General features: G+C 37.5%; 1 protein-coding gene across 1 annotated transcript in view; it reads left to right on the forward strand.

The window, feature by feature from the left end:
- Positions 1-14,018, forward strand: part of LOC102006625 (ankyrin repeat domain-containing protein 26-like) — a 97,296-nt gene that overhangs the window by 29,222 nt on the left and 54,056 nt on the right. The window contains exons 8-11 of the mRNA XM_005414285.2: positions 7,379-7,592; positions 9,663-9,846; positions 12,767-12,837; positions 13,217-13,310. Of these exons, the coding sequence (XP_005414342.1) occupies positions 7,379-7,592; positions 9,663-9,846; positions 12,767-12,837; positions 13,217-13,310 (563 nt within the window). The remainder of the gene's footprint in view (positions 1-7,378; positions 7,593-9,662; positions 9,847-12,766; positions 12,838-13,216; positions 13,311-14,018) is intronic.

A 14,018-nucleotide genomic window follows, 5' to 3' on the forward strand; every position in this document is an offset into this window, starting at 1 on the left:
ATCAGTAGATGCAGAAAAACTCTTGATAAAATCCAATACCCATTTATGATAAAAGCATAAAGAAAATAGGTGCAATCAATCTGATAAAACCATTTATGACATGCCTCAATCTGATAAAAGCCATTTATGACAAACCAACAGCCACAATTATGTTAAATGGAGAGAACCTGAACATGTTCTAAAATCAGGAACGAAACAAGAATGTCCACTGTTACTGCTCCTGTTCTGTATACTATTCGAGATATTAGCCCATGCAGTCAGGCAAGAGAAAGGGATGAAAGGAATAAATAAGGGATATCTGTCCATTTTCTGATAATCTCTCTCATTTTTTTCAGAGTCCTACAGCTTCATTCTAAAGATCTGTCACTTCCTTAGGTAAATTCCTAAGTACTTACTTTTTTTCAGGCTACTGAGAATAAGGTTTTTCTAATTTTTTCTCAGTGAGTTCATTATTGATATACATTTAACATAATTGTGGCTGTTGGTTTGTCATAAATGGCTTTTATCAGATTGAGGCATGTCATAAATGGTTTTTATCAGATTGATTGCACCTATTTTCTTTACGCTTTTATCATGAATGGGTATTGGATTTTATCAAGAGTTTTTTCTGCATCTACTGATCAAGAAAGAAAGAAATCAATTATCATTATTTGCAGATGATGTGATCCTTTATATTGATGAGCCAAAAAATTCCACTAAAAGACTTCTAGAATTAATGACCAAATTCAGCAGTGCATCAGGATATAGAATCACAGAAAAATCAGTAGCATTCCTGTATATCAGTAATGAACTCACTGAGAAAAAATTAGGAAAACCTTATTCTCAGTAGCCTGAAAAAAGTAAATACTTAGGAATTAACCTAAGGAAATGACAGATCTTTAGAATAAAAGCTGTAGGACTCTGAAAAAGATGAGAGAGATTATCAGAAAATGGACAGATATCCCTTATTCCTGGGTAGGGAAAACCAAATACTGTCAATGTGGCCATACTTCCAAAACTGTCAATCAGATTTAATATAGTCCCAGTTAAATTACCAATAGCATTTTTCACAGAACCACAGAAAACCATCCTAAAATTCATGTGGAACAAGAAGAGGCCCATAATTGGAAAAGTGATCCTGGACAACAAAAGGCAGGAGGCATCACAACCCCAGACTTTGAGTTAAGAAAGAATGGCAGTCATCAAGAAATCAAATAATATCAAATGCTGGTGAGGCTGTGGTGAAAAGGGAGACCTGTTACATTTCTGGTAGGAATATAAACTAGTCCAATCCTTATGGAAATCAGTATGGAGCTATCTCAAAAAACTGAAAATGGAAATTACATTTGACCTAGCCATTCCCCTTCTAGGTATCTTCCTGAAAGAGGTGGAGAGATCATATCATAGCCATACATGCATACCTGTGTTTATAGTAGCACAATTCACAATAGATAAATCTTGGAAGCAGCCTGTAACTCCCGTCTACAAAGAAATGGATTAAAAACATTTTTTATCTCTACAAAGTAGAATACTACTCAGATACAGTATAAAGAAAGAGAAATTTGAGTCATTTGTAGGAAAATGAATGCAATTTGAAAACAATGTTAAATGAAATAAATGAGACACATAAGCTTAAATGCAGTATGGTTTCTCTCATGTGAGAAATACAAATGTAAATAAAGAGCAAAATAAAAGACAGATGTATGAAAAGGGAGATAGGTCTTTTGCAGATGGGAATAGGACCAAGAGATGGATTGAGGTAGGAGGAGAGGAAGCAGAAATCAAAAGAATTCAGATGTACATGTACCAACTACGTACAGTGAATGTAATCCTTATGTAATTAATACAAATGTAAATTTAAAAAATGAAAATGGGGGCAGACATCATGGCACACGCCTGTAATCCCAGTACTCAAAAAACTGTGGCAGGAGGGTTGCTGCAAGTTTGAGGTCAACCCGAGCTCCATAGTGAGTTCAAGGCCAGCCTGGGCTACATAGCAAGACCTTGTCTCAAAAAGAAAAGAAAAGAAAAGAAAAAATGGCAGGGGATCAAGAGGTGGAAGGAGAGAGCAGAGAAGGTAAGAGAAAGGGAATAAAAATAATTAAGATATGTTAAGTACAGGTACCTACTCCTAAGATGAATGTTGCATTATATACTGCAAACGTGAACTAATTCACAGTAACAGGAGGAGAACAACTGTGTGTGGTAAGGTTGGCTGGTAAAGTGGCTGGCATTCAAAGGCAAACTCAAATTATAGGAGCCATAAGTAAACACTGGGATTTTTGACGTGTTTCAAACGTTATCAGAGATTCCAAAAGAGACTGAGCCGGGGTATTCTTTGTCCCAGCTGAAGCATGATCACCTATCTCAGGTGTTAAAAGAGTCTGAGCATGATTTCTCAACCACAGAAGAGCACTAGACTTGGAAGGAGTGGATCTGCAAACCACTCGTGAATCAGCTAGGTGAATCAACTTTGTCTGTGCAAGAAGATGATCAGTTGCTTGAAATCACAACTATCGGTAGCCTTAAAAGGATGTTTGAGACAAGTTTCAAATTTCCATGCGTTCTGCATTCAGGTAGAGGTGGACTATCCTGAGACTTGCGCAGAGGCACTGAAAAGCCTGCTTCCCTCCCCAGCATCCTATCTTTGTGAAATAGAACAAAACAAACAAAAATGAGAACAAAACAAACCTTCGAGGAGAAAATGCTGGTCTTTTGTTGTGTTTCTTTTCACTTCTGTTGTGATGTATGTCATACTGTTTTCTGATTTTATGTATTTTTTCAAGATGCCTTTAGATTTTTTCTTTCTTCTTTTTGTTCCCTTTCCTTCAAGCTTTGCTTTCTTTCTCTTCTTGTTTCTTATTTATTGAGAATCTAACCCTTTACACTGAGCTATATCCCTGGCCCCTTTTCCTTTTAAAAATACACTTCAGTATGAATTTTACTTTCATTAATGCCTATTTTTTGAAGATACCTCCAATTTTATTGGTGTAACAGTTCAGCTGCATAATATTAGAAAGATTTTGATAGGCATACTGAGACCATAGCCAGCCTTCCTAACATCCCTTCATTAAACTGGAAAATACACTTGTGCTGCCAATAACTACCTTACCAAAAAATCCTTTGGGATCTCGTGCCTGTTTAGAATAAAATGTAGCACAGAACTGTGGAAGGGATTAACAAAACACCAATGCTGGCCTTTTTTCAATTGGCACTGAATGCATTAGAAACACTGGGAGTTTTATATGAATAAAAATGCACAGTTTTACCCATTATACATTTTGCACTTTGGTTGGTGAAATACATTTCTGAATTGTCCATTTTTCTTCTCTTTATTTTTTATTATTTATTTATTAATTTTTGTAAATCCTGTTCTGCATTACTCTTTCCCTTTGTCTTCTTTGGTCAGTGTAATTACTTTTCAGCTGTCAGTGTTACTAGTAGTTATTGTCTCCTCTCAGACCTGTGGTGAGTGTCTGCTTTGGCACTGAGACAAATGCACAACCCCGGTTACATCCTCAAGAAAACAACTGCTTCTAGGAGTCACATACTAGTGCAAGAGATATCCATTCCAATAGATGTGCCAGCCTCAGAATATAAATACAAGAAACATGGAAGAATAAGGCAACAAGATGCCTCCAAAAGTTTACAGTTGTTCAGTAACTGAATCCCAGGATACTGAGGTGGAGACCTGGACAGAGAATTCCAAAAAATGTCAAAATAATCTGTGAATTCAAAGAAGATACAAACAGCTGATGAAACTTAGCTGGGGACTGTGGTACACTCCCATAATCCCAGCCTTCAGGAGGCTGAGACAGGAGGATCACTGTGAGTTTGAGGCCAGCCTCGGATACATAGTGCCACAGACAACTCTGTGGAGTTCCACCTGCTGGCATCCTGGCTGGTCATTCCATAATGGTACTTTCTGGGGCTGGCACTGAGAAGGAACATACTACATTGTCACAGCAGCCTACTCCCTCTGTATAATAGGCGGATTCCAGTACTGGAAGTCTGGCAAAGAAAGGTCTCTATTTTAAATACACCCTCAAGCTCTGCGAGGCTGAGTAAGGGTCATTGCAAGTTCTAGTCCAGCCTGAGTAATTCAGTGATTTAGCAAGACCTTTTCTCTGGAAAAAAAGGGATTGTGGGGCAGATGCTGTAGACATAACTCATTGTAAAAGTCCTGGGTTCAGTGTTCTAGTTGATGTTTACCTTTGATGTTGGTTTAGTCCCTTGGGCTGTTATATCCAAATACCATAACCTAGCTAACAAATTTATTTCCCACAGTTCTGGAAACTGGGAAGCCTGATATCAAGGCAGGAGCATATTTGGTGTGGGTGAGGGCTCTTCCTGGTGCGTAGGTGGCCACCTTTTTTCCTGATGTCCTCACAAGGCAGCACTCTAAGGCCTCTTTTTTCTAAATTTATTGATACAGTTTAGATACACAGAGTGATCACATTCATCATAGAGAACTGTATATGATATACATCGATTCCTCTTTTTTTCCCAATCCCCTCCCTTCAATCCCTATTCTGCTCCTTATGTACAGAGCTTTGTTTCCATTTTATCCTTTTTTGTTTTTTTCCTTCCTTTCCCCATCCCCCCTCCCTAGATCTTTTTTCCTTTTGAACAGTTTTTTCCCATTTCACAATATCTGTTGTGCATTTTGGTCCTTATTTACTCTTTCAGTTTCTCACACCAGGGAGATGGTGGGATATTTACATGTGTTTCTGATTTATGAAAGAAGGAATTCCATCCATGAGGGCTCTGCCCATGATGCCTCATTACCTTCAAAGGCCATACTCCTAATGACCTTGTGCTCAGATTCCAGCAAATGAATTTTGAGGGGACACAAACTATAGAAAATGTTTATTTCCTTCCTTGGGCTTTGTTTGATTTAATTTGCTCTTTTCTAGTATCTCAAGGTGGAAGATAGGTCACTGGTTCCAAACCCTTCAGATGGAAACATTCACTGCTGACAATTTTCATGTAAGAACTGCCATAGCTGTAGAGCTTGGTGTCTTTTGTTTTGTTTTGTTCAATTCAAAATACTTTCTAGTTTCTGTTACCTCTCTGACCCAGTTACTTAGTTACATGTTACTTAGTTTCCATGAGTTACTTAGGTAGATGATTATTTTCCAGGCGTAATTTTGTTATTGATTTCTTATTTGAATGTTTTGTGATCAGGACATGTTTTGCACGGATGAAATCATTTTGACTGCATCTTTTGCTAATACGGCCTTAAAATATGTTTTGTTAAGAATGGTGATGCTCAGGTCTGCTCTATTCTGATTCTCTGCCCACTTGTCCTCTCATTTATTGAATAAAGAGTATTGAAATCTCAGATTGTCCCTGTGAATGGGTCTATTACTTTTTGCAGTCCTATCAGTTTTGCCCCCAAGTGTTTTTGAAGCTGTTATCGGGCACATAAACTTTTAGAACTGTACAACTTCTTGATTAATTGAACCCTTTACCATTATGAAATGACCAAATTTATTGTACATAATAGAATTTTACTGTGAGTGGTCCACGTTGGTATTAATATAGCCATTTCTGGTCAGCCTTCTTGTTTCAAGAATTAGTGTGGTATTTCTTTTTAACCAATTTATGTCTTTAAAGTCTGTTTCTCATAAGCATGAAACTTTTTATCCATACAGACAACTTGCCTTTTAATTGAATTTTCTAGACCATTTTCATTTCACATGAAGTCAAAATCTGTATATATATTTGGACTTTCCACAAACTTAACTGCTAATGCCTACTGTTAAACAGAAGCCTTACCAATAATATACACATTTGATTAACACAGATGTTTGCATGTTAAAAAGTATTACGTATGGTGAAAAGTGCATGAGAATTGTAAGATATCACTTTTTACTGTGATACTTTCCTGTCGAGATAAACTACTCACGTGGAGATCAGCACTCTGGTCTTGTAAGTGGATGTTTTAACCATGGGCTCGCCACAGTAACAAAAGGTGTCTCCAAAGTGATAGGTAATGTGGTCCTATGTCTTTGTGTGTGTTTGTTTCTCTTGACTTCATATTACAGTTTGTATGCATGAATGTTGGTAGATTTCAACTTTTTCTGATGGATGTGTGTATATTTTATGATTGTACAAGACAGACTATTCTCTCCATGTACATGTGCAACATGCTTTTTCCTTCACTTTTTCAATATATCTAGGCTGTGTGGTTCATTTGTAAGATTTTTCAAATTCTCTGATATCTCCCAATAAAACCCTGACCTGTGCAGTTCAAGTCTGTGTCATTCAAGGGTCAGTTATTGGGTTGTCTGCCATGCTTTTGATTGTGGTAAGTTTTCATCTCTGTAAATGTAATTTGGGTTTTTAAAAAAATCTTTCATGACTCTTTGCCTGTCTTTATTTTTGGATACAGTTTAGTTTTTAATAAACAGCTTCATCCTTCCTGGTTTTGATATTTTGATTTATTAGGTGTATCAGAACAATGTTTAATCTATGGTTAATTCCCCAGTGTTGACACAAGATCTTTCTGATTTCCATTGCCCTGTGAATTGTGTTTCTCCTGGCTGTGTGAGCACCAGGCAGTTTCCTCTGATCTTTTCCGATGCTTTTTCCCCTGGCGCTGAGGTGGTGTCTTGGCGTACCTGCGCTGTTACTCTGCTCTGTACTAAAGGAGAGAGGACTCTGCAGACCTCCAGGATTTTTCCACACTGTCCTCTCCTGTCTGTTGCTCTCCCCTGTGATCCCTGTCTGCCTTGGTTTTATCAGACCTGGCTTCATGGCCTCAGCCAGGGAATGTAGTGGACTCCAGTTCTTCTCCTTGTGTTGGGGCACGGCCCTGAGTCATTCAGAATGCTTACTTGATTTGTCTCCTGTCTTGTCAGCGATCATGGTCTTCATTGCCTTGAGTCCATTGCCCTGAACATTTGTTTGATGTATTTTTGTTTGCTTTGTTTTGGTTGTTTCAGTAGGAATTTAAATTAGTACCTACAACTCCATCTTGGCTAGAAGCCAGAGTCTGGGCATACACTGCAGCTTGATGACAAGGCTGTTAAATGGGGCTGGGGATTTAGCTCAGCAGCACAAGGCCTGCCTGGCAAGTGTGAGGTCCTGTGTTGGATTCCTGCTACCACAAAATCTGCTTATTCTAGGGATATTTCTTTCCTTCCCCCCTTTCTCTGACAAGTTAATAAGTAAGGCTCTTAAATGATCATTTTATTTGTCTTTCTTCTCCATGAGATTTAAAGCTGAAGAAGAGTAGAAGTCTCCTCTATTTATCTGCAAAGCTCAGTGAAATGTGCTCAGTTGCGGGCATACTGTATATATATTCATTTGGTGTATGAATGACTGATTGGAAAATGTAGTCTTTATTCACAAAAAACACTTTCATTTCCATCTTGTTTTGTCCCTGATATAGATTCTGTTAGTTTATCAAAAATCTGGGATGGAATACAGTCATATAAAAGAGTACTAGAACTTAAGAAGGATCATGATGAAGTGCTTAAAGGAAAAAATAAAAAATTGGAAAATAAGTTGAGGGGACTACAGAAGAAGCTATCGGAAACACAAGAAGTGAAATCACAGTTAGAACATGCAAAAATACAACGAGAGAAGGAACTTGGCAATTTACGGTATGGTGGCCAGCTGCCTACAACTGATATGGATGGGAAATTTTGTAGTTGATGATTTATTGTCTGTTGTTTTTCAAGGAAGAATACTTGTAAGTTTGTAGAGTGTGAGTTCTTGGAAATGATAGATTTATAACTGAAAATATCTAATAATTGAGTGTGTACTGTGCTAAATAATAATTCTAGTGGCTATATGGAAATCTCTCTATTTAGCAAATAGAATTTTGGGGTTTTGTTTTTATATTATAAGTAATGCTGCAAAGAACATTGCTTATGTAAAACATTTTGTATATCTTTACTTTGAATGCATTTTTAAAATTTTAAAAGTAAAAGAACAAAAACATATTAACAAACAGACAATCATTTACGAAGTAACACAAGAATAGTACAAGCAATACTGAATTACAGACAAGGTGACAGGGAATTAACAATGGTTGTTGTATTACATATTGATAACTTCAAAGTAATTATGCAGGAAAACAAATAGAGGCATGCAAGATTGATCAAAAAATCAATCATTAATTGTTCCTTTCTATAAAGCGATATGTCAGTAGTACAACTATGTTAGCTATCCTGTATATACATATATATGTAATTTCCCCCTTCTTCTCAATATAGGATTATTTTACTAAAGTATAAGAACTTTCTTAAAAGGTCTTTGATCAGTATATCTAAAATGTTCTCAAGAAGGTTTATATTACTTTACAGCACTTCCAACAGTAGAAATGGTCACTGTTTTAGTTACTTCTCTTGTTGCTGAAACAAAATAACCAATACCTGAAGTCAAAGGAGGAAAGACTTATTTCAGCTCACAGTTTGTAGGGTTTCCTTGTGTAATGGGCTGGCTCCAAGGCAGGGTGGAATGACAGAGGGGCATCACAGAGGAGAAACAGTCCATGGCAAAGCAGGCCAGGCAGAAGGCAGCAAAGCAGAGAAGTAACAAGCAGCAAGAGATGAGTGACCACATGATCCCTCTTTGTGTCCCTCATATTTTAGCCAGGCTACCCACCCTTAGTGCAGGGAGCATTCACACCCAGAGTGGGACGCCTTTAATCCTCCCCAGAGCTATTGCAAACCAATCAGTGGGCTAATTTAGTTATCCCACATGGTTAATTGCTCTCTGAAAAGCACCCACCTATGACCACACGAGGCTTTGAGTGGACATCTAGATGCAAGCTAGATTCTCTACCATTTTTCTCTACCTAGAGAAATGTTTTTAAAAGTATAATTTTCTTCCTCTTTTTCATCTTCTTTCTCTTTCCTTTTCCTCACCCTCTTACTTCTCTTCTTTCCTTCCCTCTGTGCTCCTTTTTTTCTTCTTCATTCTTTTCTCTCATCATGTTTTGCGGTGCTACAGTTTGAATCCAGGACCTTGGCACATGGTAGGCAAGCACTGTACTGGTCATACCACATACACAACATGTATGAAGTGAATCGGAAATGGAAAGTGATATTTATCAGTTTACCCAACTTCTCCCCCATAGATAGTACTAATTCATGTATCTATATTAAAAGAATATGTTGCTGTATTTATTGAATTATGTAGGTCCTGTCTTATTAAGGAAATCTTTAAATTGTTTATAAAATCCAGAATAGTCAACAAGTAAGTTAAAATTATCCCCTCCAAAACATAAAAAATGTGATAACGGTTACTAGACTCATTACCCTTTTCTTGGATTATAGTGACATGTTGTATAAAAATCATCTGAAGGTACTGTCTTATTCTATTAAACATTTTAGGGATACTTGTGAGTACGTGAGATTGTAGGCATGCTCCGTCTCACTAAAAAGAGCATTCAGTTTGTAACTTCACTAGTTTCAGAATTATATTTACCAGAGTTATTAAAAATTGTAATAGTAACAGAATGTTGTTTCATTACTCCCCTTCAAGTGTATGTGTCCTTTGGAAGAGATTAAAGTGAGAGATTTAAAATAGGAGAACTAGGAAGGAAAAATATTTGAAAGCACAGAGATTTTATTAGCATAATAAATGAACACATGCAGAGCCAGATCATAAAATGAACGTTTTATTTTCTAAGAAGAGACATTTTAAATAAGCATGTTCAACTGCAGATTAGCCGTAAAAGAAGAAGAGAAGAAGAGAAAAAACATGGATCAACTTTGTGAAAAAATTAACAGACAGTTAAGAAAAAAGGAAGAACAGTATTGTCAGGAAGCTGAAGCGAAACAACAACATGAAGTTTCCCTTAGAGCACTAGACACGGAATTGAAGACTGTGAGAAGTGAACTGAATCGGGTAAATCAGTCCTTGATAAAAGTTTCCTATTTGTGTTTTATGGATATTATAGTGTTTCTTTGATTGAATTGATGGTCCTGTGTTGCTTACCACTGAGGAGATGATCCAAGACTTGTATTGCTTGGCAGTTGCATTACTATGCAAACATAAGTAGGCAGCCACACACACTTAAAACATCAACTACATTTCTGGGTGGTATAATCTTTTTTTTTTTTTTTTTTTTTTTTTTTGTTTTTTCTCCGGTACCGGGAACCGAACTCACGACCTTGCGCTTGCCAGGCAGGAGCTTTTGCCACTGAGCTAAATCCCCAGCCCTGGGTGGTATAATCTTAAGGACTATAGCTGAGGGTGCAGTCCGTGGTTGAACAAAACATTGTTATGCACCATATGACTATTACTCAGTTTGAAAACAAAATGTTATGTTCCCCTAAGAGAAACTTGCAACGTTTATAGCTAAAAGTATTTCTTATAAATCTTGACATCTAATAGCTCAGCATGTTTTCTCAATAAAGGAGTGAAAGTTGAGTTTAATCATGAACATAAATGTATAAAGAACATGTACATTTGGGTATTTATATGTTAAAGCTACCTAACTTTAAAACTAGCTAAATGTTTCTTAAGGAAATTTTATTTTACAATACTATCTGTGCCTATATTTAATAAATGTTTTTAGTGTTTAACAAATTTTAGCTGTCATTTATGCAATTTAAAATTTGAAGCCATGCATGGTGGCCTTCGCCTGTCATCCCAGCACTGGGAGGCTGAGGCAGGAGGATGACTGTGAGTTTGAGGCCATCCTGCAGTACATAGCAAGACCTTGTCTTAACACTAATTAAGAACATAATTATACTGTAGCCAACAATTTCTTTGAAACATTGGCATACTAAGGTTTCTATTATAAAGATATTTAAGAAATATAAAATTGAAAACACTTAATGTAATAGAGGAAAATTTTGTATCAAATGTTCATATTTTTCTCACCATGACAAAGAAATAGGTATTTGTCCTCATTATACAGCTAGACCCGGTATTTATAGACCATGCATTTGACCAACTGAAAACCTATGTGCGAAGTGCCATACCACCCACCCATTCCTTGCTCATCAGAGTGTTCACTGAAGCAGCCCAGCAGTTACTGGAAATGAATTGATTTGGGAGTCTTTATTTAGGAACAAGGTCCAGTAGTTTCAGCTCAGAGGCTTCAGCCCGCTCTCACAGTCATGTCACTTACATAATACTTAATCCAGGAAGCCCTGTTTGCATGATCCTTGCCCACTGAGTCATGCTGAGAGAAAATAAGGTGTAAGTTGTTATCAGTGACACACCATTGGCTACTGGAACTAACTGCTGAGTGTTAAGGAGGACTGGGGTGCATCTGGGGCCTCATGCCCTGCATTGACTGCCGCCTGCATTGTGAGTGATGAGAAGCAGTTCAGCTTGTATGGAAGCCCTCTTCCATTGCCCACCACCTGCCTAAGATCAGATTTTGCTTTCTCTCACCCGAGGTCAGCTCAGCAGGCCCCAGGGAGCAGGAGAGTATCTCCCTCCCTCCTTCCTCCAAGCCCCTGTGCCCTTTTTGCCACAGTCTCACATGGAGTCCTGGGCCATTCTGAAAACTCCAGTATTTCCTCTTCACCCTAAAAGCATTTCTGGCATCAGTGACTGAACCCAGGGCCTCCCACCGAGCTGCATCCCTGGGCCATTTTTATGTTTTATTCTGAGACAGGGCCTCAGAAAATTGCCCAGGCTGGGCTCAAATTTGCTCTCCTTACACCTCAGCCTGCCTAAGTGCTGGGATTGTAGACATGTGCCACTACACCTGGCCTAATTTATTTCTTTTTAGTTTTTTGAGATAGGGTCTCACTATGTATCCCGGGCTTCCCTTCAATTTACTATGTCACCCCAAGGGAGCCTCAAGCTTATAGCAATCCTCCTGCCTCAGCCTCCAGAGTGCTAGCATCACAGGTGTGTGACACCAAGCCTACCCCCTTATTTTGAGACATAGACTTACTAAATTATCAAGGTTGGACTTGACCTAAGCAATCTTCTGCCTCAGCTTCCCTACAGTATCAGATTTTCTCCAAACACAACATACAATATTTAGCTCAATATTGGCGTCACATAGTCTTGAAGTTCTTTATGTATATGCCCTCATTTAATTTTCCCAGCAGTCTAATGAGGTGTAGATACCATTATGATCTTGGATTCACAGATGGAGAAAACAAGACAAAGTATATCTTCTTATGACCCCGTTGCTGGTGACTGATGGAGCTGGGAGTCAGGCCCAGGCATTCTGGCTTCTTTCTAGATACTGTTTCTCAAACAGTTCTGGGAGACATCTAGCTGTTACTGAAGTGCTGTGTCCATTTTATTGTCACTGAACATAGCTCTTGTCAGTCATATGTAAGAATTTTTCAAATCATATTTGATGAGTGGTATTTGGAATACATGAGTATAATGTAACGCTTGGAGTATAAAAATATACAAATACAACTAAAAAGACAGCATGAGTCAAGGAAGTTCCCTGTTCTTCCTCGTTTGACCAAGTTTTTTGTATTTTGTGTTTATCCTGCAACACAGGGGGCTCTGTGTGTTGCCCAGACTGGTCTCCAGCCTCAGGCTCCCAAGTAGCTGGGACTACAGGTCCAGAGCACTGTGGCAGCCTTCCAGTTTTGTCGGTTTGAGTTCCAGAGGTAAAATGAGGAATCGTGACATTGAGACCTAGAGCAGGGGTCAATGAACTGCTGTTAAGGGCCAGATAGTGTTAGTTTGGGCTTTGTGGGCCATAAGATCCCTTCCTCTATAATTCAGTGAGCTCCGTAGCGGCAGCAGGTGAAGGTTATGGCTGTGTCGCAGTGCTACTGTAACACAAACACTGGTACTGGGCAGGTTATTAGTAAACATTTTTTTAAAATTTTAGTTGGAAGAAGCACAGGATCAACACACAGGAGCGGTGCAATCTGCGGAGAAGATGGAAGAATGCATAAAAAAGTATGATTTAAAACAGTATACAAATAGGGAGTATTTATAAAGCAAATGACAATATAATATGAGACATGTCAGCTATGTAATTAATAAATCCCTGTCAAGCCAGAGTAAATTCTAGTTTTGATACAGTTACTTAAAATGTGTAATTCAGGGCTGTGGATACAGTGCAGTGGTAAGGACATGTGCTTTACATGTGAGGGCTTGTGTGCAGTGCCCAACACTGCGAAAGAAAAACTGTCCACAAGCACAGCTAGATACACGATAGTTACCACATCTACTTTGTCCAATTTTTAAAATTGTGTGTAGTCTTTCAAATGTTCAAACATTATGTGGCTTTTTAAAACAGGTCTGTGAAAGTCATTATTTTGAAACACTATTTTAGGCTTGAACTTGAGAATTCTAAGTTAAAAGTTAAAATGAAAAAACAAGTGGTGAAAATTGAACATCTTCAGAAAAACTTGTTGAGTGTAAATTTGGTAAGTCAGTCTCTTTTTAATTTGTATCATAGCAAAAGAGTTCTTATTTCTGTACTAGGATATGGAATATTTTAGACAATATGAAAAGTCTCATTCATAAAAATATTTGTCATAACCATATTGATATTACTTGCTACTAGTAGTGAAATCCTCTTAACTTTATAGAAAGGTAAGTAATTTCATACAGTTAATGACTTTGGCAGTGATATTTTAATAAAAAAGATTGTGATAGTCTAAAATCCTTATTTTATATATATCACATTTTATTTATCCATTATCCATTGATAGAGTTGAGAGTTTTTTGCCCATTTCTTTGGAAATAATCCTGCTCTGTACATTGATATAGAACTGTATGTTCTGAGTCCCAGCTAATATTTTATAATAACTTTTAAATTTCCAGGACCTTAAATTATGTGACCTAGAATTTTGAATTTCTCTTGCAATCAAACCCTTTCCATGAGATTTTGTAATTTATATTCTGATCAACAATGGATACTAAGTCACTATGCAAGTATTTTTTTTCCCCAGAGAGACATGTATTTCTCTTTGACTGTAAGAAAAGGAAAAGATGTCATTAAAAAAGTAGAAATGGCTATTTATCTTACAGAGTAGCTATGGCTCCTAGCATTGCAGTTTCAGAATTTTTTCCATTCACTAGAGTTTATCAGCTATTCAAAGATGTAACAGTCCAAAATTGATGCACAAGTT

Source organism: Chinchilla lanigera, unplaced genomic scaffold, assembly GCF_000276665.1.
Source record: "Chinchilla lanigera isolate Chin_1 unplaced genomic scaffold, ChiLan1.0 scaffold00181, whole genome shotgun sequence".
In the NCBI taxonomy this organism is placed as follows: Eukaryota; Metazoa; Chordata; class Mammalia; order Rodentia; family Chinchillidae; genus Chinchilla; species Chinchilla lanigera.